Source organism: Symphodus melops (assembly GCF_947650265.1).
Source record: "Symphodus melops genome assembly, chromosome: 1".
Taxonomy (NCBI): Eukaryota; Metazoa; Chordata; class Actinopteri; order Labriformes; family Labridae; genus Symphodus; species Symphodus melops.
Window position 1 is genome coordinate 11,096,474 of NC_136691.1, and position 24,546 is coordinate 11,121,019.

At 41.6% G+C, this 24,546-nt stretch overlaps 2 protein-coding genes across 6 annotated transcripts; one reads left to right on the top strand and one right to left on the bottom strand.

The window, feature by feature from the left end:
- The first annotated feature begins 246 nt into the window (after positions 1-246).
- daam1b (dishevelled associated activator of morphogenesis 1b) lies at positions 247-19,911 on the top strand. 4 transcript variants are annotated; one of them, XM_079343750.1, is made up of 25 exons: positions 247-539; positions 2,849-2,938; positions 7,522-7,593; positions 7,950-8,044; positions 8,400-8,733; positions 8,844-8,954; positions 9,060-9,163; positions 10,031-10,097; positions 10,203-10,320; positions 10,837-10,975; positions 11,209-11,267; positions 11,354-11,541; positions 12,545-12,856; positions 12,939-13,046; positions 13,901-13,930; positions 14,230-14,327; positions 14,417-14,501; positions 14,722-14,828; positions 15,598-15,686; positions 15,866-16,034; positions 16,235-16,342; positions 16,426-16,486; positions 16,598-16,729; positions 18,008-18,178; positions 18,467-19,911. In XM_079343750.1, exons 1-25 carry the CDS (start codon positions 351-353, stop codon positions 18,677-18,679), a joined length of 3,249 nt encoding a protein of 1,082 aa, XP_079199876.1. In that variant the 5' UTR covers positions 247-350; the 3' UTR covers positions 18,680-19,911. The 4 variants fall into 4 exon arrangements, with proteins under 4 accessions (XP_079199876.1, XP_079199877.1, XP_079199878.1 ...); XM_079343751.1 differs by having other exon boundaries at positions 12,548-12,856; XM_079343752.1 differs by lacking the exon at positions 13,901-13,930.
- A 2-nt stretch (positions 19,912-19,913) lies between these two features.
- On the bottom strand, positions 19,914-24,285 carry l3hypdh (trans-L-3-hydroxyproline dehydratase). 2 transcript variants are annotated; one of them, XM_079343793.1, is made up of 6 exons: positions 24,174-24,285; positions 22,286-22,773; positions 22,038-22,207; positions 21,475-21,597; positions 21,238-21,375; positions 19,914-20,505 (listed from the first exon to the last, which is right to left on the bottom strand). In XM_079343793.1, the coding sequence occupies exons 2-6, from the start codon at positions 22,761-22,763 to the stop codon at positions 20,380-20,382; spliced, it is 1,035 nt and encodes a 344-aa protein (XP_079199919.1). In that variant the 5' UTR covers positions 22,764-22,773; positions 24,174-24,285; the 3' UTR covers positions 19,914-20,379. The 2 variants fall into 2 exon arrangements, with proteins under 2 accessions (XP_079199919.1, XP_079199920.1); XM_079343794.1 differs by lacking the exon at positions 24,174-24,285 and adding an exon at positions 24,004-24,147.
- Between the last annotated feature and the right edge of the window lie 261 nt (positions 24,286-24,546).

Consider the following 24,546-nt stretch of genomic DNA (forward strand, 5'->3'; position numbering starts at 1 on the left):
ATGACATGACCAAGTGTTTCTATGAAGACTTCATCGATTTAAGAGAGATAAGGAGAGATATCTTAATGAGCCAGCTAGCTGTAGTGTTAATGGACCTGGTTATGTTCTGGTATTAATCTCAGGGAAAATCAGAATCAGTGTGTCTTTTATTTTCAGGGAGTGGAAGGACTCCTCTCCTCAGTGTGAGTCGAGATCTGGTTTTTGTGTCGAAAAACTCATCAAGTCTCTTCTTTATCTCCGCAGCAAACCTCTGACGGAGGCCGAAACTCTGAGGTGGAGGAGGCTGTAAAGAGGCCCTGAAGGAGCCTCCGACCCCTCCCTACCTGAGCAGCCGGACACATTGGACAGCCATGGCTCCTCGGAAACGTGGCGGTGGCAGCCGGGGCGGAGGCCTCTCCTTCATCTTCTGCTGTTTTAACAGCAACGATCACCCGGAGATCACCTACAGGCTGCGCGAGGACTTTGCCCTGCAGGCTATGGAGCAGCAACTGCCGATGCCAGGCTACGATGAGCTGGACGGCATGTTCTCCGAGTTGGTGGTAAAGACATTATCCTTCTTTTTCTTCTTGAGGAGAATTAGATGTTGTAATGCTTCCGAAGACACTTTTAGTCTGTTTCAGCAAATGTCTTTAATAATGATGCAAAGAAGCACTTCAGATGTTTTTCTTATTGCTATGCAAAGCCTTATGCCTGATATTCCTCTGTGCCCTAAACTGCCTCGTTGTCTAAAAAACAACTGAACACAAACCACTGCATTGGACTATTTTGTTTTTAGAGCTTGGGCTCTTTCTTAATTTTGAGTTAAATCCCATTTTCACCATGCTGCTTATTCAATATATATATAATAGTCTCCAGGGGTTGTGTCCGAGTGCCTTGGAGATGAACTTCCCCAGTTTTTTCTTCTTTTTTTTGGGGGGGGGGGGGGGGGGGGGGACTTTGAACAACAACAAAGAAAAACTGAAGCCCTTAATGAAGCCTTTGTTTAGCTATATCTCTGTTATTCTGTCTTCCAACTTAGCAAATAATATATGTTTCAAATAAAAAACATCCAGTTCTTCATAATCACAACAGTTTCTTCTAGTTGTGACATTTTTCCTGATGGAGTTTTTTGTAACTACCAGGTTAGAGCATCATTGCTTCTAAATGAATCTGCATCCCTCTGTCAACCTGTATCTCAAACTTTCTCACAATATCTATTTACTGTATCGCCATCATTGAAAAACCCTGGGATATCTAAAAGCATTTAACTCAAGACACTGTCCTTTAAACTCTTCACATTTTCTATCCTCACTGATGCATTAAAAACCATTCACAAACAAGCCATCACTTCCTCCCACTTTACACTCTGCTTTGTGTAACAGGGCCACACTGTCGTTCTTTCTCTGTCTTATTGTCACTTCTAATTTGTCGTGCCCTCCTCCCTCTCCTGCCCCATTTTCCTGTCCCGCGGTTGCCACAGTAATCTAAGCATGACATTTTTGCACATCAATAGAACTCATTCAGGAACTCCCAGTGTCTCGACCCTGCTCCATCTGCTAATTGCTTGTTTTTGTCGACCGCTCTTTATGAAGACATAATCGAGTAAGTTGAGTGTGACTACAAGGGGGCTTTTCCGTTGCTCTGTTTACCGCAAGAAAACAGCCACGTGCTTTTTTTCCCTTTTTTTAACCAATTTGAGCCACCGTGTGCGTGTCAAATTGGAACGAGCTTGCTGGAGAAAAAAAGTTGTGAAAATAGTTTATAGGCCACCTGCCCTGTTACGATGAATTACACTCGACCTTTGATCTGGAAATTCATTTTCAAAGTTTCCAAAAACCTGTCAGTGGAGTTAAAGCTTCTTTTCCCATTGTACATTCAGTTTTTACTCACTGGCAACAGAACATAAAGAAGCTAGCTCTTACAGAACATGCTAATACTCTTTACGACCGAAAGGAACAAAAATCAATACAACGGATTTAGCTTTTTTTTTTTTTTTTTTTCCAATTTGGTTACTCACTAGGAAGCATGGGGGCCTAATCAATGAAATCAATTAATAATCCACACAACCATGTCAGGACATTTGAGCAGGGGACATGTTGATCCAGAGGGTTTGATGACTAAAGCAAAAACAAACATCCCAGAAGGCATGATGAATGTCTGCTCTGTATCACATGAACTCAATCTTCAATTCTTACTCAAATAGCTCCTCAGAATGAATCAACCTTTTGTCTGTGCTGCTGTATTGTCACCATGACTAAATTGCTTAAAGGCCTTCACATGACTTTGTCTCACATGAAGCCCACTAGACATCTAAGACAGGATCATAGCTGATTTCGTCCCCTTTGAAGCTAAAATGAAAACGCTCTGAGAACGCAGAAAGGCTTTCTGCTGTTTAGACAAACACTTCCCAGCAGCACCCTCTGTGTGCCTCTGTGAAATATATCAGTGATATATCAGGACGCATGTTGTCTCCAGATGTTTGTTACCACATGTCAGGCAGACGGGGCCCCGCCTCATCTTCTTCTTCCCTCCATTACTCACACGTCGAAAGTCTGTGAGATATGTGATCTCATTCAGAGTTCCATTGAATTTCAGACAAAAGCATCCGGTGGTGTCCCACTGATATGAACAGATTTAGCACAAACACATCTTGAATGGAGAGCAGAGATGTGATGCAACTTCCCAGTGCACATGTTTTTGTTATGGTGGAAAACAATATTGATGGCTTTGATAACTTGTGCTGCTTGTTAAGAGAGCTATAACGATCGTCTCCATTCAGTCATAACTAATGAACTGTGAAGAACGTTAAATTCCATCTTACCAACATTTCCTCACTTTCTCTGCTATTTTTTGTCCTCTCTCTCCGCAGGATGAGCTCGACCTTACAGAGAAGCACAGGGAGGCCATGTTCGCTCTGCCCGCAGAGAAGAAATGGCAGATCTACTGCAGCAAAAAGAAGGTATAAGACTCTGACTGTGCGTGTTGTCAAACTCTACATCATCCCCCCCACACGCTTGCTGCCTGCAGGACTGGCTGCTCCTCAGTCATATCTGCAGATATCCAAGCTGCCAAGTTTGTGTAATCTCTCCTCATTGATTTGTCAAAACCTGAAGCTGTGCACTTTTCAAACATGGAGACCTCAGAGCCCTGCCTTTTTGTGCCTCTGCTCACAACAGGCTCTAGCATGATTGTGTTTTCTTACTAATGTATGAGAGGAATGCAGGTGTGTGTTTTTTTTTACCATTTGGGACTCCAGGTGTGTCGACTTCTTATTAAATGAAAAACATACTAATTAAAACGAAGGACATAATATGGCTTACATAATGCATGCAGAAGGCATTCTCAACATGTTTCCCAGGGTGTCAGCAAAGTATTTCAGGTCTAGGAAGGTGATGAAAAGGCCTTAATTTTTCACTTTTTCCATAAAAAGGAGATTTTTTTTTTATGCTATTGGGCGTTTGATGTAGATAGTCAATGATTGATGAGGAATTCTTTTTCAATATTTGAAATGGAAGGATCTAGTTGTCATATTTGTTTGTGAAACCAAACATAGACTGGAGATGGACTGATTTGGATATGAAGGTTTCAAGGTTGTGGAAGATTTAGCTCAAAGTTTAAGTGCTTGAATTTAACTCTGTTAAAACTGTTCCAACCCTGTGTGCCTCAAAGGTTTAGTGAAGGTTTTTTTTAGATGCGATACAGTAACAGGATGGCTGAGAATGAGACAGATGATGACTCGAAAAACTAACGTCACTGTCACATTGTTAGCATCTTCAACCCTATTTTCCTTCAACATATCCCAGTGAAGGATATGACATGCACTGTCCATCATGTTAAGCCGTGGGAGATTGTAGGAGAGAACTTTTTCTCCCTGAGGGTCTTTTACATTTCCTTGACCAGGTTCTGTTAAACTTTGTACAGTTGATTCCTTCCTCCATGATCCTATCTATGTTTTTTTTTTTTTTTCTGCCTGCTCCTTTTTTCAAAACAAAAGTTCTTTCAAGAGCGTGTTTCAAAATGCAAAGACCTCTGCACCGGCCCTCCCACACCTCAGGGTATTAATGGTATCAACAACATTTTGGCTAAAGAGACGCAGCACTTTGAATGTTCTTGCCTGAATAGATCAGAGAGGAACATTATAGAAACAAAGTTTAACATGCAGCCTGTGTAACTGAGAGAAACTGTCAGGGTTTATTACAGTATATAACATATATAGTATATATAAATATTATATAATGTGATCTGTGGCATTGTTCTTCTATACTTAATACACATATATCACCTAATCATTTCAAACAAAGCACCACAAGAAGTTTCACTGTCCTTATGATGACACAAACAGAGGATCATTCATTTCCATGAATGTTACATACGGTGGATGTAAAGTAAGCAGCCTGTCCCATTAGATCAGTGAGTGTTAGGCATTATGAAGTGAGAACATAAAGTAGTAACACGTTTCATTTGACTGGGTAGAGTGTAAGGTCCCCGTCGCACTCTTTGAACTTCCTTCATTTAAAAAAAAAAACACAAAAAAAAAAAACTAAAAGGTTTTTATTTTAAATTGTGTGGTTTCTGCGGTGAGGCTTTTTAAATCACCTGTCCCATGAAGGCCTTTGTGTAGCCATAACATACTGCAGCACTCTGTGACAGTGTCGTGTTTCATTACGCCTTCTCTTCTTTGATAAAAGGGCTGTCAGCCATTTTTTCTTACCCTCCTCTGCATGCAGGGAAACACAGACGCCTGCACTAGCTTAGATCAACCAGAGTTAAGCTTTGCTGCGACACATGGCTGCAGACAGGCGAATGTGATGACATTTTTATTTTATTGAACCTTCATTTATTCAGAAAGGAAAAGAAAACACTTTGAGATTATACATTTTTTCAAGAGTGTCCTGGCTAAGACCATAGACTGTAAAGTTTCTAACAAACATGGAGCAGCCACACATACTAACAGAATGTATAGAAAGACATGAGGTAACAAGTGAAACAGCAAAAATATGTGTCAAGTGCAAAACATCAAGAGCAACAGCATCCAATGAGAGCAACTCGTTAAGTTCTAGTTCTTAGCTGACTGGGTTAGCTTTAAGTTTAAGCTTTCAAACTCTAATGTGCTTAACTTTTCCTTCAAAGATTTGTGTGTTGGTCAAGAACGTGTATTTAGGGCAAATGCAGAAATAATAATTTTTTGTTTTACAACTTAATAAATATGAGACGAAGCTTCAAAAGATAGACCTGAGACACAAATAACTTCAACTTCCAGATCTGACTTTGAGTCAGTGTTGATGCCCTTATGGCTTCTGCACTCATTTTTGCCATGTCCCGACTAATGCCCTCATTTGGAGTTGCCCCACTAGACCTCTGGCTCTGTTTAGCTGCCTTGGGTTATTTCTGATTCCGTTTGAGGATGGAGGAGATTTTTTGATACATCCAGATCTTTATGCTGCAACGGCCTGCGGGGGGGGGGGGGGGGGGGGGGGGGGGGGGGTGAAAAAGAGAGACAGAAAGACATCCATGTTGCTGACTCGGCAGCAGGCTCTGTCTGGCCCCAACCCAAACAGATACTACCTCAGGATCTGAGCTCAGAAGGGAAGTGTGTGTGTGTGTGTGTGTGTGTGTGTGTGTGTGCGTGTGCGTGTGCGTGTGGAACAGAGGCCAAGGAAGTGGTTGGTTGTCCAAGGCAAACAGGAAGGCTTCACTTCACAGGTGCAGCTTCAGTGTGTGAGCTGTATGAGGGCTGATATAAAGGAATGTGGGGTTATTATCAGTGTGCCCAGAAGGAAAATACAATAATATTATACAATGAATTTAAAATCCCATTTCAAGAAAAAGTATTATCGAATGATAAAATAAGAAGACAGCAACTTTTCACTACCTAAAGAGGCACATTTTGTTCTGTTTTCTTTCGTTTTGCCTGCGGCCAGTCAGACATGAGCCTGCATGATGAGCACTGCTGATGGGGTTGGGTGCTCTCACAGACCAAGATTGTGTTGTGGGTTTGTTGAAATGACAGCTCATTTGTTTCTGATTTATAATCAGCCAGATTCTAATCCCTCTGTTATCACACATCTGGCAGCGCAGGGTCCTTTTTTTCTGCCACTCTGAGCACCACGTCGTGCCGGGCCAGGAGGAGAGATAAGTTCGTCAAAGCAGCAGAGCTTGAGCTGTTTGATTTGGCCAGTCACCTGCTCTAATGAAATCATGCTGCACAGAATCAATCTTCTTCCTCCTTCTGGTCAGCTCTCATCTGGCTACAACATCTGCCAAAAAAGCAGATTTACCGACTCGACTGTTAGCAGAGATTTAGCAGTTTGGTTTCAGATTTTACCCTGAATAAATCCTTTTATTTGTGAGCAGGCAGAGCTCTATCTTAACTTCTCTTTACAGTCGGTTCAACCCTAAATAAAGAGATTCATTCCTGTTTCCAAAAGTGTCTTTGATCTTGACTTTGTCAAATGTGGGAAAAAAGGAACTCCTTGAAATACACCCATGAATTTCCTCTGTGATCACGAGCCTAAATAAACTAAAGACGTCTCTGTGTTAGTAGAGTGCCGACTCTTGAGTTGAAAAATGAACTCTGTATGATGCTAAAGGAAGTGGTCCCACCTCTGCTCCACTAATGGACTGAACCTTTTCCAGCACCCGCCCGGCCAAGCTGGCACCGTCCTTGAGTGGAACAGCGGGATCAGACCTATCTGTCACTGCACGATCCCTGCAGAACAGCCAAGAGCTGCAGTTTCTGCCCGAGCAGCCAAGGCCCTGCAGGCCACCTTATTACGTGACGCCCAATTAGTTTCTGATGGTCACAGCTCGCTTAGACTTAATGGAGCGGGGATTAAAATGAAAGTCGGGTGAATTTTTAATCTACAAACCAAGTTCATGTTCAAGTCATTTTCTCCTTTGTGCCTTCCCTTGAGTTAGAAAATGAAACCTCTCCAAGTTACTTTTACTTTTTTTTTTACTCGTAATGTAAAAGTTCCTGTCCAGAGATTAATCTCAGTATAAACCAGAGAATGTCCTTAATCCACAGTTTTCACATTCATTTGCTAATCTCTCAAGATTTTCTCGAGCAGCTGTGCTCCCTTTTTTTCTGCACTACTCAACCCCTCCTGAAACAAAGTGACGGTAAATTGGGCCTGATATCTGTGTCGCCCTACTTTGGAGTTCCTGCTCCATTTTCGGCTCTTGGCTATTTATGCCCCAAACCTTCTGTTCCTCATGTGTTTATCAGTGTGTGTGTGTGTGTGTGTGTGTGTGTGTGTGTGTTGCAAAGCTTATCCTTCTAGAGAAATAAGTAAATAAAGTTTTAAAACTTGGTTTACAGTTCAACCTTTATGTGTTCAAGCTCGGTCTAAATATTCACTTTTGACCACCATGTGACTCTATGAAATGTTTCGAACAAGGACCATGTCCTTTTGGAAGATGTTTTAACAATCCCAGTTAACCCTTTATAAACTGAGCATTAGCCGATCATGAACTCATCTTGTGTTCCTTATGTCAGTGTGTGATATAGCGTCATTCATTCCCTGATATTCTGTTTTTCAGGAACAAGAAGAAAACAAAAGTGCTACCAGTTGGCCAGAATACTACATTGATCAGCTCAATTCAATGGCAGCTGTAAGTCATAACTTGGTCTTTTTTTATAACATTAAAAATGTTACAAAGCAGTCCCTGAAGTGAGACCAATCCTCTGTTGCTACTTCTGATAATGTTTCCTGATATGTTGACATTGAAAAGTTTCTGAGACAAACTTGTGGCTTTATAAATAAAATATCTCTTGACAACTTCAAACTAAATAAAGCTCGTTGCAGTAAGCCAAAAATGGCTCTTGTTAACACAACCAATGTCATTAAATCAAACAATGAGATGAACGCTCGCTTACTGCCGGACCTTCTAAGAATTCAGTTTTTAAGAGTACACTTATGCAAATCTTTTTATTTGAATTTGATGAGGTTTTATCTTCTGTCGAACAGAGAAAGACGCTCCTCGCACTGGAGAAAGAGGACGAGGAAGAGAGGAACAAAACCATAGAGAGCTTGAAGACCGCTCTGAGGACACAACCTATGAGGTGGATACGACCCTCATCTCTCTCTCTGTCTCATCTTTGTCCATATCTTCCCTCTGTCCTTTGCGTTAAATGCCACCTGTCATCCTTTCATTGGCCTCCTCTAACCTTGTCTGTCAATCAATTCATAAGCTCTCAACATTATGTAAATGAGTCCTTTAAGAATAAAACAGCTATGAAGGGCACTGCAGTGTTGGTGAATGAATGACGAATCCCAAAGAAATGCAGAGGAGAGACTAAACAGTTCACGCAAACGTGCTGATTGAAAGTAAAACTACAGCTTTACTGCTGGACACATGAATGATATTTCATTTTAAATCAATCTAACATGATTTCTCTGTGCCTGCTCTTCTTTCAGGTTCGTTACTCGTTTTATCGACCTGGACGGTCTGACATGCATCCTAAACTTCCTGAAGAGCATGGACTACGAGACCACAGAGTCGCAGATCCACACGTCTCTAATTGGCTGCATCAAAGCTCTCATGAACAACTCACAGGGCCGCGCCCACGTCCTCTCTCACTCTGAGAGCATCAACATCATCGCTCAAAGCCTGGCCACAGAGAACATCAAGACCAAAGTCGCTGTGTTGGAGATCATGGGTGCTGTGTGTCTGGTCCCTGGTGGACACAAAAAGATCCTGGAGGCCATGCTGCATTACCAACGCTTCGCTTGCGAGAGGACGAGATTTCAGGTGGGGGAAGGTTAAGGACGGAGCCGTGGTTTCAAATCTCCTGCAAGTCATTAAAAAGCAACAGTGTGTGAAGATACTTTTAACAGCTGTAATAACCTGTCATCCCTCAGACTCTTATAAACGATCTGGACCGGAGTACAGGGCGATACAGAGACGAGGTCAACCTGAAAACAGCTATCATGTCCTTTATTAACGCTGTCCTGAGTCAAGGGGCCGGAGAGGTGAGTTATATAAACTGCACTTTCTTTGCTTCATTTCAAACCAGAAGCTCTTTGAAAAACATTGTTCACATCCTTATTTCTATTTATTTTCCCCTCTAAATACAGACGAGTTTGGAATTCCGCATCCACCTCCGATATGAGTTTCTAATGCTGGGGATCCAACCTGTGATCGATAAGCTACGTTCTCATGAAAACTCTACATTAGACAGGTGAGACGGAGCAGAAGAGAATTTACCTGCTCTAGATGGGGACCAACCAATCTTTATTTATCAGCTCAACAACATCAAACAAAGGAATTTTTTTTAGGTCATAGTGTTTGGATAATATAACATTTCTGGTTTTGAGCCAGAAAGAATCAAATATTCAAGGGTGCTTTCACAACGGGATCTTTTGGAGAAGTTTTTTCCTGATTGTTTGGAAATATGTGAATGACTGATGTGGAAACAAAACAGGCGAGACGAGATCCAATCAAACCCTGTAGCACTTTGTTTGCAGTGAGAATGCAAGTAAGCAGCCCGACCACGGAGCTGGTTGAGTCAGCAGTAATAGTAATTGTAAGCAGTAGTAAATGTATAAGCAGTAGCAATAGCAGCAGCAGTAGTAGTAGTGGTGGTTGTAGTAGGCTAATAAAAGAAGCAGTTATACAGCTGACTCCATCCAACTTCACATGATTACAGGTCTCTTGAAAAGCCCCTCTCTTTCATTAGAAAGCCCTTCTCTTTCATGAGTTGACTCACAGGTTTGTAAAAGTGGTGTCCAACTTCGGACAAATTTGCTCACAAGTTGGCGTCTTCTTCACCTACACAGTGGGAAAAGGAGGCAGTGACCTGATGATATAAGGAAGCGCCTGCGTTGGCGTGTGCTTTGGCCTGCTTCATAATATCGCAGTGTGAACACAAAACAACCAAAATGCACTAATGTATCATTTTCTCATCTGAATTGGAACAAAGCTAACGAGCTATACGTGTGAAAGCCCCCTCAATCTTTTCAGCCAACACCAATCACATCTGACCTGATTGATCTTGTGTAAAGAACTTTTTATAAGCTCCCTCTCTCATCCACTCTGTTCCTCTCAGGCATTTGGACTACTTTGAGATGCTGCGAAACGACGATGAGCTGGCTTTGTCAAAACGTTTTGAGTCGGTAAGGGAAATAAAACATGGTTAGCCACCATTATTCACTAACTAAATATGTGTTACTGTAAAACGTTAAGCAGGAGATATTCACTGGGACGTTGTCGCTCTCCAGGTACATATAGACACCAAGAGTGCCAGCCAGGTTTTTGATCTCATCCGCAAGAAGATGAACCACACTGATGCATACCCGCACTTTATGTCCGTCCTGCATCACTGTCTCCTCATGCCACGTGAGTGTTTTCTCCTGCACTAACCTCATTCCAGGCTCAACTTCCTCTTTGAGTTTCTTTTCAACGAGACCCTCAGTTACTCGGTGTAAGCATTAAGAGTGTGATTAACACTCCAGACACAAAAATAAGTGTTCCAGTTATACACCAGGAGACTAGAGTGGGCTGATGATCACACCTCTTTAGAAGGAGGAATTTAATAGTCTTAAGTGATTACGACATTATGCCTAATACAATGTAAAAGAGTAACAAGAGGATGCTCTCCAACTGTTAAAGTAGTACGTATATCTATTTTGGGATTCAGTTTTTTTTTTTGGTAAAAAAACACGATTTACAAATGTACAGAACAAAATCAGAAAAGATAGATGTACCATTATGTCCACAGGGGGCGCTAACATTGACACAAACTGAAATGTCCTCACAGGGGCTTTAAACAACCACTGGGCATTCTGTGGTCTCTTTATGAGGATGCTGATCTTTCTCTCAGGATAATGAACCTCTCTCCCTCTCTCTCCTCAGACAAGAGAAGCGGTAACACGGTGCAGTACTGGCTGCTGTTGGATCGTATCGTCCAGCAGATGGTTTTGCAGACCGACAAAGGTCACGACCCTGACGTCACACCACTGGAGAATTTTAACGTGAAGAACGTTGTCAGGATGTGAGTCCTCCCGGCCACCCCAACCCCCACCCAGTGCACAGACTGACGCATGAAGAAGTTCATGGAACAGATTACACGGTCCCCTTATTGAAGGACTTAGAACTGTGTTTGTGTTTCCTGAAAGATAAAAGGCCATGTGCTCAGCAGTGTTTCACCCAAAAATAGACTTTCCTTCACTGTAACTTGAGTTATTCACGTTGAAACTGTGTTTGATTATCTGTCTCTTTGTGCAGGCTGGTGAATGAAAATGAGGTCAAACAGTGGAAAGAGCAGGCAGAGAAGATGAGGAAAGGTTTGTACGATTTTTCAGTCTCGTAAATGTGGCCAAACTGCATTCAGTGTTATTAAGTCCTGGCACTGTGTCTTCCCTTTGTACAGAGCACCATGAGTTGCAGCAGAAGTTTGATAAGAAAGAGCGTGAATGTGATGCAAAGACTCAGGAGAAGGAGGACATGATGCAGACGCTCAACAAGATGAAAGAGAAGCTGGAAAAGGAGAGCACCGAGCACAAGAATGTCAAACAGCAAGTGGCCGAACTCACTGTCCGGCTGCACGAACTCAGCACTGTATGTCGTCCTTTACATCAACCTTAAAATACAACCTCAGAGGAATCACTGAGTTCATGTTACCAAAAAGGAGAGAGAATTTAGATTAGATGCAACACCTAAATAAACATTTACTCTCTACATATTTTTCTACAATTCACTTAGCAGACACTTTTATCCAAAGCGACGTACATCAGAGAGGAAGTACAACACAAGCAAGAATCTAGAAAAAGAGGAAACACGTTAGTAAGTTCAAACAGTTTTACGTCCGATTGGACACACAGCTGCTGATAGGCTGAACACTCACGGCTGTTCTCAAGAGCACTAATCAGTATCGAAACCATCTTAAAAATCATCGTAACAAACAAAAACATCGACATTATCATCCTCTTTTTTTATAACTGCAAAGTAAATTGGATTTAATTGGGCGTGAATGTAAACAACCAAGCCAACATAGGCCATCACTTTAGACTAGGAGGGAGATCACTTTGGGGTCAGATGGTTTTCACAATTATTTAATAAAAAAACATGTCTGGCTTAGTGCGCTTTGCTGACAGTTCGGAGGTTAAATAAGAAGCCTTTAGGCTAACTTGGGAATCCAAAAGAGGTGTGCTTTTTGCACATCTGAGAAATGTGAAAAAACAAAAACATGCAGTGTAACATTCTGAAATGCTCAAAATCACCTCTTTACATATGAATATGTTTCTTTATATTTTGATACTATGGAAAGTTATTCCAGGTTATTTAAGTACACTGTCAGGTGTCCTTTTACATTTAAGATGCGTGTTTAAATACTGATCAAGACATACATACTGTATTTAAGAAATAAGTTTACAAGTTTACAAATGATAAGAAACCAAAAGAAGACATTAAAAAGTATGCATTAGAAGCACATTAGTGGTAGCAGTTATTAAAATAGTCCCGCTAAACACTGGTTTTAGTTTTTAGCTAGTCCGACTCATGTCCCATAAATGAATCCTCTAGTATTTAGAAGTCCTCTTTTTTTCTTCTTCTACTCCCCCAGCAGCGACAAGCAGCCATTGTCCCTGGAGGCCCTCCTCTCCTTCCAGGTCCTCCTGGTGGTCCCGTGCCTCCTCCATCCATGCCAGCCTTTGGAGGGATGGTCCCACCTCCCCCACCTCCCCCTGGAGGCATGATGCCTCCTCCTCCTCCCCCACCTCCTCCTCCCGGTGGTCCTCCACCTCCTCCTGGACGCCCACCCATCGGAGGCATTCCTCCCCCTCCTGGAGCACCTCTCGGACCCTCCCTGAAAATGAAGACCATTCCCCAGCCAGCCAATGCGCTCAAGTCCTTCAACTGGTCCAAGTTAGCTGAGGTGAGAAGAGTGGAGAAGCCCTGAAAAGAATGAAAATACTTGTTTAAATCAGATGAATAAATGTTTCTTCTCCTCTGCTCAGAATAAACTGGAGGGCACTGTGTGGATGGAGGTTGATGATGCCAAGGTTTTCAAAATCCTGGACCTGGAGGACATAGAAAAGACCTTTTCTGCCTATCAGAGACAGCAGGTACTGAGGACGAAGCAGATCACTTCTCAGGATCAACAAATGTTACCTTCTGGTATCAGAGAGGGGGTGGGGGGGTGTTTGGGTGGGTGGGCGGTTTGCTGATGGTGCAGCTGTCTTGCATTTTCACATTTTTCTACTTTTCTGCAACTTTTGATTTTCAATTAAATTCAAAAAAAAGGGAGAAGGGAAAAGACAAACAATTCATCAAGTGAAAAAAACAAGAATGGAGAGGTTGCTGATAAATTCTGGAGTTTATTTGATGCAAAACATTCATGCCTGTGTCATCTTAAATGCCTTCATTGCCTACATTTCATTGAATGCTCATTTTTTGCCATTTCTGTAGTTTTGCCATAATGTGATTCAAGTTGCATGAGTGAGCTGCTCAGAATCAGCTGTTTCCTTCTTGTGTTTTCATTTATTTGCTCGTTTCTCACCGTCAGTTGTAGTCTTTAGTAGTTCCACTAAGAGGAGTGAGCATGTATTGTTAAAGCCTGTCCCTGCTCAAACATAAAGCATGCAAAAAAAAAGACACAAATAATTGAAAATTGATGAATTAGATTCTCTTAGTCTGTTTCTCTACTAAATGTAGATCCCCACTGTCAACCTGATTAGTTTACACAAAAACATGACAAATCTCAAACTAGACTCACTTGACAGATGTGCACAGCATGTGAAGCACACACACACGCACTGATCAACTGAACACCCTGCTCACCTCATTACTGACGGATCCACAGCAGTCTGAGGGAGCTTTGATTCATGTTGCTGTTTGTTTCAATGGGCTGCAATCACGTAACTGCTTGACCTATTCTAATGACTGCTTACATCTTCCCCGCTTCTTGCCTGCGTTTTAGGACTTCTTTATGATCAATAACAGCAAACAGGTGAGTGCACTTACAGATGATATACACTATTCTACACTATTCAGTCAGACTTTCTTATCATGTAAAATGTTGTTTTCAATGTGTGTCCAACAGAATATAAAACTTTTAGTCTTGAGCTGTGTGTTTGCATGTTTGTGTGACTGTTTTTTAAAGTCTTTTATGTATTTTCTTCTTGTGTTGGAGATTTTAGGGGACATGCCCTTTTCATCAGTGTATTTTCCTAAAGCTAAAAAAAGTCATGTACATTTAATTAGCTCTTTGCTGCACTCTTAACTCCTTCATCACTTTTGCTCGCACAGAAAGAGGCAGACGACGACACACTGAGCTCCAAAAAAGTCAAAGAACTTTCCGTCATCGATGGCCGTCGAGCTCAAAACTGCAACATTCTGCTCTCACGGTGGGTGGGTTTACTCAAGCATCATAACACAGCTGACAGCTCACAGGACATGCTGGATTTTTAATTACCCCTGGTGTGGTGTGCCGCAGGTTGAAGCTCTCAAATGAGGAGATCAAGAGAGCCATACTCACCATGGATGAACAGGAGGATCTTCCCAAAGACATGCTGGAGCAGGTAGGTCACAAAGTCTCCTGCTTGTATTTAAGGTATTCATACAGTCTGCTTCGACAATCAGCGGATTTCTTGAGAGTAAGGTTAATATAGGATTTCTGGTCACTGTAGTTATGCTAAGGAGTCTATCAGTGAAGCACTTGTTGTATTGACTCAGTCCTCTTCGTTTACCAGAATAAATCAGAATTGTTTGAAATATATTCTTCTTTCTCTGCCCCATCAGCTGCTGAAGTTTGTCCCTGAAAAGAGCGATGTGGATCTTCTGGAGGAACACAAACATGAGCTCGATCGAATGGCCAAACCTGACCGCTTCCTCTATGAGATGAGCAGGTACTTCACTGTTTTTTTTCTCTAGTTTGTTTCATACTTGTAATAAACAGGTCGTGACAGCTTCATGTCTGCACAGCACTCACTCAGATGTGCTGACAAACCATGGGCCCTTGTTTCCTCTTAATGCAGATAAATGAAATGACACATGGGTTCCCGCTGAGCCGGGAACAATGCCGAACTGTGTGAATCATTACTTCCAAATTGTGTTGGTGAATGAAGAGAGTTTGTCATTTTCCAGTTTTGTACACAGTCTTCTGAAATAAAGGGAACAAAAGAAAGACGTCTCAGCTCACTGCTTGAGTACATTTGAACCAGCAAAGCTCAGAAACTCAAGCGAATGATGTCACTCCAGAAGAATGACTTCAGATGCCTTAATGTCAGTAAAAAGAAGATTGATTGATTCGTTTATTTAGATTTTCCTCATTTACTTGACTTAACCAGTTTGTTGTCATTAGAGTTTCCTCTGAGTGCAGAACAGACTGGAGGACAGATGTCACTGTGGCTTTCATTAGCCGCAGACTCAACGCTTCATAAGCTGAAATAAAAAAAAAAAACTGCCAAAAATGAGCCTCAGAACCTCAACTCAAACTTTATACATCCCATAGAGGAAGCTCACAGATGGCTGGCTTTATTTTTCTTAAGCACAATGTCCATGTTTATTTGTTCCGTTGATGGCTTTTGTGTAAATGTGTGGATTTCCCGGTTTATAATTCTTATTTCTGGTTTATTTTTATCCTTCTCTGACACACTTTTTCCATCTGCTGTCCAGAATAAACCACTACCAGCAGAGGCTGCAGTCTCTCTACTTCAAAAAGAAGTTTGCAGAGAGGATAGCAGAGATGAAACCCAAAGTAGAAGGTGGGAGAACTCAAAGTATTCTCTTCTAAAGCATCACTGTAGTTCATGTAATCAACTCTGAGATTGTACGTTTTCTTTCATGCTTGATTTTAATTTCTGGTGCTTCTTGAAAATAAATCAGTCCCGCTCCTTTTTAATGATCTTAAAACATGAATGTTCTTACTGTTGTCGTGTCTCAGCTCTGACAAAGGCGTCCAAGGAGATCTTACACAGCAGAAACCTGAAGCAGCTGCTGGAGGTGGTGCTGGCTTTTGGGAACTTCATGAACAAGGGTCAGAGGGGGAACGCTTACGGCTTCAAGGTGTCCTCTCTCAACAAGATCGCTGATACCAAATCCAGCATTGACAAGTAAGTGCCATTTTTAATTGTAACATCAACACTTTTTAGATACTTTTTTTACACATAAAAGTCCCATCTCGAACAGGATATTTAACATAAATGAAACCTCATAGAGTACCTCTATCTGAATCTGCCTTTAAATACTAATTTTATCACATGTTCTGTGATCCCTCCCCCTCATCGTGTCTGTGTGCTTCCTGTGTTTGCAGAAACATCACTCTCCTGCACTACCTGATCACCATCCTGGAGAAGAAATACCCCAAAGTCCTGTTGTTCCAGGAGGACCTGCAGAGCATCTCAGTGGCAGCCAAAGTCAAGTACGAGAACCTGCAGCCACATTTACTGTTTGCTTCAAATGTTTTATTTGCATTTGATTCTAAAGCAAAGTTCTCACTTTCAGCATGACTGAGCTGGAAAAAGATGTCAACAACCTGCGAAGCAGCTTGAAAAGTGTAGAGAGTGTGAGTCACAGATGTCTGAGATGATACATGCTCTTATACTATATTTACTGCAAGACTACTCTAGCTTTTATTTCCCATAACTTTCTCTCCTGGGTCTTTTTTTTTTCGTAGGAGCTGGAGTACCAGAAGAAGCGACCGCAGGAGCTGGGCGACAAGTTTGTGTCGGTGGTGAGTCAGTTCATCACCGTGGCCAGCTTCAGCTTTTCTGATGTGGAGGACTCTCTCACCGAGGCCAAGGAGCTTGTAAGTCATCTCTGCTGCACTCCGGTCTGTTTGTTTGTGTAGAAAACGCTGCTCCACTGTCCCTTTCTGTCGACATCCTATTTCCTCTGCGCGCAGCTGTTTCTACAGGCCGCGTTGACCTCATCAGTCACCTTTCGAGGAAAGCTAACAGCAGGAGTGAAGTGTTTCAGCTTCCTGCCTCTGCACTGCCAGAGCTTTATTACCCGGCCTGCTCGCTGCCATGTGTGCAGGTGAAACAGAAACCAGAAGCAGAGGCTTGGATTTTATTTTACACCATTTTTAAATTGAACATATTTACTAAAGTAAATTTACTTTTTGTTACACACAATGAGCTCTACTTTACGGTGGGTTGTTGGTTTGTGGGCTTACTTGATGTACGGAGGCTGTGTTCCTCAAGGTGGACGACACGGGTTCGCGACTGACTTGTGGTTCATTCCTTCAAACCTGCAACTTACATGTATGTCGTTACTCTCGTTACAAGTATCCACCTGTCTAAAGATCATTGGTGCAGGCTAGGAATGGAGGATTTTTAATTGTAATCCTGTTTGCCCCACTGTGTGTGTGTGTGTGTGTGTGTGTGTGTCTGTGTGTGTGTGTGTGTGTTTGTGGGGTGTATTGACCTCATTGCTTCACTGCCCACATGGCAACCTTCCTGTGTTCCTGTGAATCATTTACTGTGTCCTCCAGTTTAACACTTGTGTGTGCAGTGCTCCTCTGTATTCCTGATTGAGAAATGGTGAATGTGCAGATCCTATAAACAGATTGTTGCAGAGCTCAGTGTGTTTAAAAAAAGAAAAAGCATTTCTGTAGGATACCAAGTTGTAATAAAAAAAAAACAGCGATGTCCCAGGCAGTTGATCGTTGTAGGGAAATGATAATATCCAAGTGAAAACTACATTCATGAATGTCATGAACTGTGTTAAATGTACATTTGCTGTGATGGACACAGCTGAAGGTCTCCATCCTCAGCATGCTCTCACATCTGGATGTTCTCCGTTTTTACTTACTGGGAAAAATAGTCCACAAACACGTTTCCTTAATTTGGGCTCTGGCTCCAGTCTCGGTCCTGGCTGTAATCAGTAGCCGGTCAGATCTGGGTTAACGCGGGCTTCAAAGCCCAGCTGCTGGTACCCGGCTCTTTTTTCAAAGAGCTGGGATGTAATGAGTCTCCAGTAAAACAGTCAAAGAGTGAGTAAAACATGGCCCTACTGTGTCCTGCTGTAAATCTAATCTCCTGTGCCCCCTCCCTGTGTCCCCCTTTCTCTTTGGCCCCTGCAGTTCCTCCGGGCAGTAAAGCACTTTGGCGAGGATGCCAGTAAGATGCAGCCAGATGAGTTCTTTGGCATCTTTGACCAGTTCTTGCAGTCATTCGCCGAAGCTCAGCAGGAGAACGAGAACATGCGGAAACGCAAAGAGGAGGAGGAGCGCAGGGCCAAAATGGAAGCTCAGGTACATAAGTGTTCCCCGTTTACATGTCAGACTTTCCAAAAAAAGAAGAAGTGAAGCTATGAAAGGCTTTGTTTAAAAACTCTAAAATAGCATTTGTCACCTCGGGACAGAGCCATGCTTCCGGTTTTCCAATTAAGCTAAATAGCAGCCTCCAAGATAACGGAGCAGTATCATTCTTCTGAACAATCTCTGAGCAAGAAAGAGAAGAGGGGTCTGCCCTAACCATTTGTTAACTCCTTACCAAATAAAAACGTATTTACCTTTTTTTTTATCCCTACGTGTCCGCAGCTGAAAGAGCAGAGGGAGAAGGAGCGAAAGGCCCGGAAAGCGAAGGCAAACGGGGAAGACGATGGCGGGGAGTTTGACGACCTGGTGTCGGCGCTGAGGTCAGGAGAAGTCTTTGACAAGGACTTGTCCAAGATGAAACGCAACCGTAAGCGCTTCAACAACCAGAACACGGACTCAAACAGAGAGCGACCAATCACAAAGCTCAACTTCTAACCGTCGTTGAGGTCATTGTGATATTTCTTTTTTTTGTTTTTTTGTTTTGCCCCTGCCCTCATCACCAGTTCCCCTCTGGGTCGAAGTGACATGCACATTCCTCTGCACCTCCCTCCATTCCCACCCAGCTCGGCTTCAGAGGTGCAGCGCAACACATTCAAATATTTCATCCTCCGAGGTTTTGATGTTTAACGGGACAGAAGCCAAAACGACCAAACCCGAAATTCAGTTTGGACAAAATGAGATGTCGTACAGTAGCAGGACGATGTCTTCCCTCACTGAAGAGAAGTTTTCCTACATGGGCAGGACGTGTTTGATAGGATCGGTTCTGTGCTGTGTTTTTTGTACGTCAGAATCTATGCACAGAGTGAAATGTGCAGCAAGCAGACTGCTCCAGGGCTTGATGCTCTATCCAAACAGGAAGATGATGCCACGCAAAAAAAGAAACACACACAAGGGGCCATTTTGTACGGACTGATTTCATAGAGTGAGATGAGTCGCTGAATTGTTCTGGAGATCATTTTTGGAGAGTGACTGAATCTGAACTTCCTGATGGTGCTGCTCCCCTCTTGCAGTCAGAACCATCACAGGACTGAGACACAGTATGGTTAGACAGAGGTGGTTTTGACCGCAAGTGACGCAGCGAAGAAGCAAAGGTTTCTTTTCTATTTGTCATTGTTGACGTGCAGCAGTTATATATGATCACTGTATGTTTAATTTGAACCTTTTCCAGTTAAGAGCTGGCCTTAACTCTGTCATTTTTAATTGTTTGAGTTGGTACTCTTAAAGGCCTGGGCCTTATCTGCAATTTCTCAACAAGCGTGTACACGTGTCATAGATGACATATATCTATATATAAGGTTACGTGCTTGTTTCACATGCACATATAAATCCATAATGACTATGCTAAATGCCATTAAAACCATACCCAATCAATGCAATACATTTGTTTTTGCGCTCTCAAGGGAAAGCGCTCCCTCAAGTTTTTCTTGAATAGATGAAATATGTTTCCTGTACGATGGCTGGATTTACACTGCAAACTAAAACAAGAAGAAAAACGACCTTGAACATCCACTTGTGGTTTTTTTCCTTCAAGTAGAAAACATCACATGTCGACACGTTTCAGCCGTGTGAATCCATCCAGAGTCAGACCCTTCCTTTGGGATTTTATAATTTAAATATTGCCTTCCATTGTACAATGATCTGATGAGAATAAACAGGAGAACAAGTCATGTTGTGTTTTTCATTACATTTACTTACATTTGTTGTTATGGAGCATTCAGTGGACTTAGTAAGTGATTCAATTAGCAGCAGCACTCTGAATAAATCAAAAGGGGGGAGACATTAAAAAAGGATGGAAAGGTTTGTGTTACCTCAGTGTTTTACCTTTAAGAACCAGCTGGCAGCCAGTCTATCGCTCCACCTAGTGGCTGAACAAAGTACTTGTCTTACACCATAGTTTTAGATCCAATCATGTTACACTTATCAGGCTTTCTTTTAAAGTCACTCATGATGAAATTAATAGAAAATGTTACATAAGTTTTTTTTTAAAGTTCTAATCCAGTAAAGACAGGTTGTCATTAGATCTTGCAAAAAAACAACTTTGAACTCATCTCTTTAATACTGTTTATTATAGATACCAATTCTGGGTTGAAGATCTTTGAGATATATTTTTTAGAAGCTATACATGTCATTGAGTCTCATTTCAGGAGGAAACCATGTGTCAGTTCGTCCTCAGGCTCCTGAACAAAGTGTGAAACTCCTGTGTAAAACGCTCTGCCAGAAACTTCCACCACCACAGCCTTGAAGTCTCCACATTTGGTCTCCTGAACAGAAACAAGGAATATCAGAAGTAAGATGTACACTCTGATAGACTACTAAATGTACCTACAGTGTACACACTTAGAACAGACTGCTCATATTTGTTGACAGTATGAAGATATGAAACACTTACAAAGCTCCTTAGAAAAGGTACTAAAAGGTTACAAAGATTGACAAAAATATAAAGAACAACAACAGACACACCACCAACAACAGAGACAGGAAATAACTACAGAGCCACGAAAGCCCACGAAAAGAAAGAACAAAAACCGCAACAAAGACACACTTTAACTAAATAAGACTACTACAAAGCAAAACATTGCAACAGATACTGAACAGTTATGAAGAGACACAAAAAGAATACAGACTAAAATACAGTACAGGAAAAAATACAAAACAATTCAAAGGCCCCCAAACCACAACGAAATGTGTTTTAAAAAAAGATGTCATGTCATGAAGATGAAACAGCTTTGAATGATGCTCCATCACAGTGCTGGACTCCAAAGAGACCATAAGGCTTGGTTATATGAAGACCTCCCACACACAACACAACGAGACTAAAAGAAGAAATAGACCTGAAAGAACCACATGCTGACAGAAATGACAACGGTCTCACTAAGAATGAAAACAATGTTATAATGAGATGTTACCATTTAAAAACGTTCAGACAATCAGTGCATTTCACTCTCACAACTAGAGTTGTCACTGACACAGAAAAGAAGAAAACTCCGGTATACCTCAACAGCTCTCCCTGTAAACTGGGATCCGGTGGCTCCACTCTCAAACGTCCTGATCTGATTCAGTTGAATCAGACCTTTGTGATACTGAAGAGCCACTCGAGCCGTGACACCAGAACCAGTGGGACTCCGGTCCACCTGAAAACATGTTCCAACCAGTCACACCAGGATTTAGTTCATAAATATGACACAGAGAAGGAGCACTTTTCTCCAGGTCACTAAGTATCTCTTAGATACCTGAGCTTCTGCGAACACACAGATGTTTGCAGTGGGATCAGAGGAATAATCCTCTTTGCCGTCTGTGAGGATGGTGCCATAGAGAAAAGCTAAATCGTCACTGGTTGGATGGTGCAACTTCACCTGGGAATAAAATATATATACACATGTATATTAGGACTGGGCAAGATATTGAGCTTTTAAGATATATCAATATATTTTCAAACAAGATATAAGGTAAGACAATATCATTAATATCGATGTAGTTTATGTTGCATTATAAAAACATTAAACGCGTCTTCTGTACAGCTGCCAGTTCACGTATTTCTTATCTTATTGACGCAGAAAATGAATTAATTTCACAAACAGGCTCAAGTTCTGCAACTTACTGTTAATGTAAGATATATATATATATATATATATATATATATATATATATATATATATATATATATATATGTATGTATATATCAAGTATCGTAATTCAGCAAAAAAATATTGAGATATGAGTTTTGGTCCAGCCCTAATGTATAAATATAAATATATATGATTAAAACATATTTTATACATTATGAACTCCTGACCTGAGCTTTGACAGCGTTTGTCACTGCTGTGGCTGCGTCCACCAGATCCCGAGTCCTGGACTTGGTCACATCGAGGTCAAATGCCTGGGCGTTCACAAAGGCGTAGAAAGCTCCTCCATAGCTGATATCAACGGTTACATCACCAAACCCCTCCACTTTCACAGTCACATCTGGGGGGGGGGGGGGGGGGTGTTTTAGTAAACCATGCAGTGTATAAAAACAGGTCATAACAGTTCATCGTGTCCTACCTGTGGCGAATGCAAAGGCTGGTACGCTGAGGAACCTCACCCCTCCTGTTTTACCCCCAGAGTACTCAACAAACGCCTTCACCAGCCCGCAGGGACAATGAATGTTCACCTGTGTCTCTGGGGCCTGTGGTTCTTTCACCAGTTTGTAGTCCACAGCAAAGCGTCCAAGTGCGATGACGGCGTGTCCACACATGGTACTGTATCCCTCATTGTGCATGAACAGGACCCCCACATCAGCTTCAGGCAGCTCGCTGTCCACAATCAGGGCTCCGTACATGTCATAGTGTCCACGCGGCTCATACATCAGCACCTTCCTCAGGTGGTCCAGATGTTCCCGGACGTAGCGCCTCTTGGAGAGCACGCTGTCCCCTTCGACCTGTGGGTAGCCACTGTAAATGATCCTTAAAGGCTCTCCACCCGTGTGCATGTCCACCACCGAGAGCGTGTCACCCTTGTGAGGAGGAAGCTGCAGGTCCATCTTTAAGCTTCTTCAAGAAAGAAATTAAAAGAATTCTTATAACAAAAATAAATGTGATTTAAACGCTGTGTAGGCCTACATGGAGAGCACAGTTAACGGAGTACGTCTTCGAAGCATTCCTGGCTAATAAAGCTGATTCTGATTCAAGCTGTGTGAAGCCAAAAGCAAATTTACCACTTGGACAGTCAAATTCATGTCATCATTTCTCAACATAAGATCTAAAAAGGATGGTTTTCAGTGCAACAGTCCTGCAACAAATCCTCCTTTATGAAGGATATAGTGCTCAGGTTATGTCTACAGAAGAGTTAAACGTAAAATATTTCGAAAGAGAAAAAGACATTTTAAGTTCTTTAGGGGGGATTTGTTTCCCCTTTATTTCAGAGACAGCACAGAGACAGAAATCGGGAAGAGAGAAAGAGAGTGGAGAGATGTAGGAAGGGAGCCACGGGGAAGATTCAAACCTGCGAGCTGAAATCAGTGTTGAAACTAAGTCAGAAGTTTGGAAGTAAAAATGAGTGAAGCTACATTTTTAGTATCACACTAGCAGACACCGTCCATCTTCATTATACAAAGCATCAGTGTTTCAATGTTTGATTTTCTCCTTAATTACTGTTCAACATTGAATATGTATCAAAAGGTATCCTAAATGAGCAGGAACATTAAGCGTTTCATAGACTTTATGCTCTTAAGCCTTAACAATATGTGGTCACAAATTAAAGGTGCACTGCATATAGTTTTTGTAGAGAGATGTTTAAGTTGGAGACGTGTACAGATGCTGTATGTTCACAACTATACAAAGTGTCCTCAGAGGAACATTTGGTCCCTGGGACACTGTTAAGATTAAATGATACATGATAAGATCATAGACTGTAAAAGATAAGACATGGTGAAACTGTACAGTAACTCTCCTGGTAGCTTTTCAGCTCCAAACAGTGAGACCCTTTTTTTTTTTTTTTAAACAAAGTTTGTGTATTTAGTTCAGAAAATATAACATAGAATTGTTTCACTTCTCGAACTTTCAGCATCCCTCCTGACCAAATCTGCATAGTGCACCTTTAATGTTTACAACACAATAAACAGCTTGTTGAGATTATGTCCATAAATGAACATGTATCATTTTAAAATAATATAACAGTATAGTGGGTATAACAGTGCCAACAGATTTCTCGGTTTCTTTAACCACTTTTAAAAAAAAACCTTTTCAATCAGACAACAAACCAAATTAAACATATGGACTTACTGTATATCTGCTATATAACTCAATCAAGGTACTTCAAACCGTACTGTAAGTGCAGCCTCACTCAAGAAGACTCAAACTTCTACACTGAAACTGAACACGATCATAATGTCCTTCCAGTCTGCAGAAAATGATCACAAAGGACTCTTTTTTTTCTTTTGCATTAATCCTACCTGATGAATTCTTCGCTCTCTTAAAACTTTGTCAGCCTCCTGTACTGTTTTATTTGTCCTGTGTGTTCGTGTTCCTGTGAGCAGAAACACTAAACTTACACTTTAGCGCCATCTTGTGTTCTGGAGGGCAACATAACATGAAACATTTAATAGATAGATAGATAGATAGATAGATAGATAGATAGATAGATAGATAGATAGATAGATAGATAGATAGATAGATAGATAGATAGATAGATACTTTATTGATCCCGAGGGAAATTCAAATACACTGTCAATGTGGTTTTTGTCAAAGCTCAGATTTGTGGAGGTTCAGTCATCAACAAAGTTTATACAATTAATCAAAAACTTGTTTTAACAAATGGGAATACTA

Coding starts and splice junctions, on each gene's coding strand:
- daam1b (XM_079343750.1), top strand. CDS start 351: ATGGCTCCTCGGAAACGTGGCGGTGGCAGCCGGGGCGGAGGCCTCTCC. Junction 8,955..9,059: donor TGAGTCAAGGGGCCGGAGAG/GTGAGTTATATA, acceptor CTCTAAATACAG/ACGAGTTTGGAATTCCGCAT. Junction 10,976..11,208: donor GTGAAGAACGTTGTCAGGAT/GTGAGTCCTCCC, acceptor CTCTTTGTGCAG/GCTGGTGAATGAAAATGAGG.
- l3hypdh (XM_079343793.1), bottom strand. CDS start 22,763: ATGGACCTGCAGCTTCCTCCTCACAAGGGTGACACGCTCTCGGTGGTG. Junction 22,208..22,285: donor AGCCTTTGCATTCGCCACAG/GTAGGACACGAT, acceptor CCCCCCCCCCAG/ATGTGACTGTGAAAGTGGAG. Junction 21,598..22,037: donor CAAACGCTGTCAAAGCTCAG/GTCAGGAGTTCA, acceptor TTTTATTCCCAG/GTGAAGTTGCACCATCCAAC.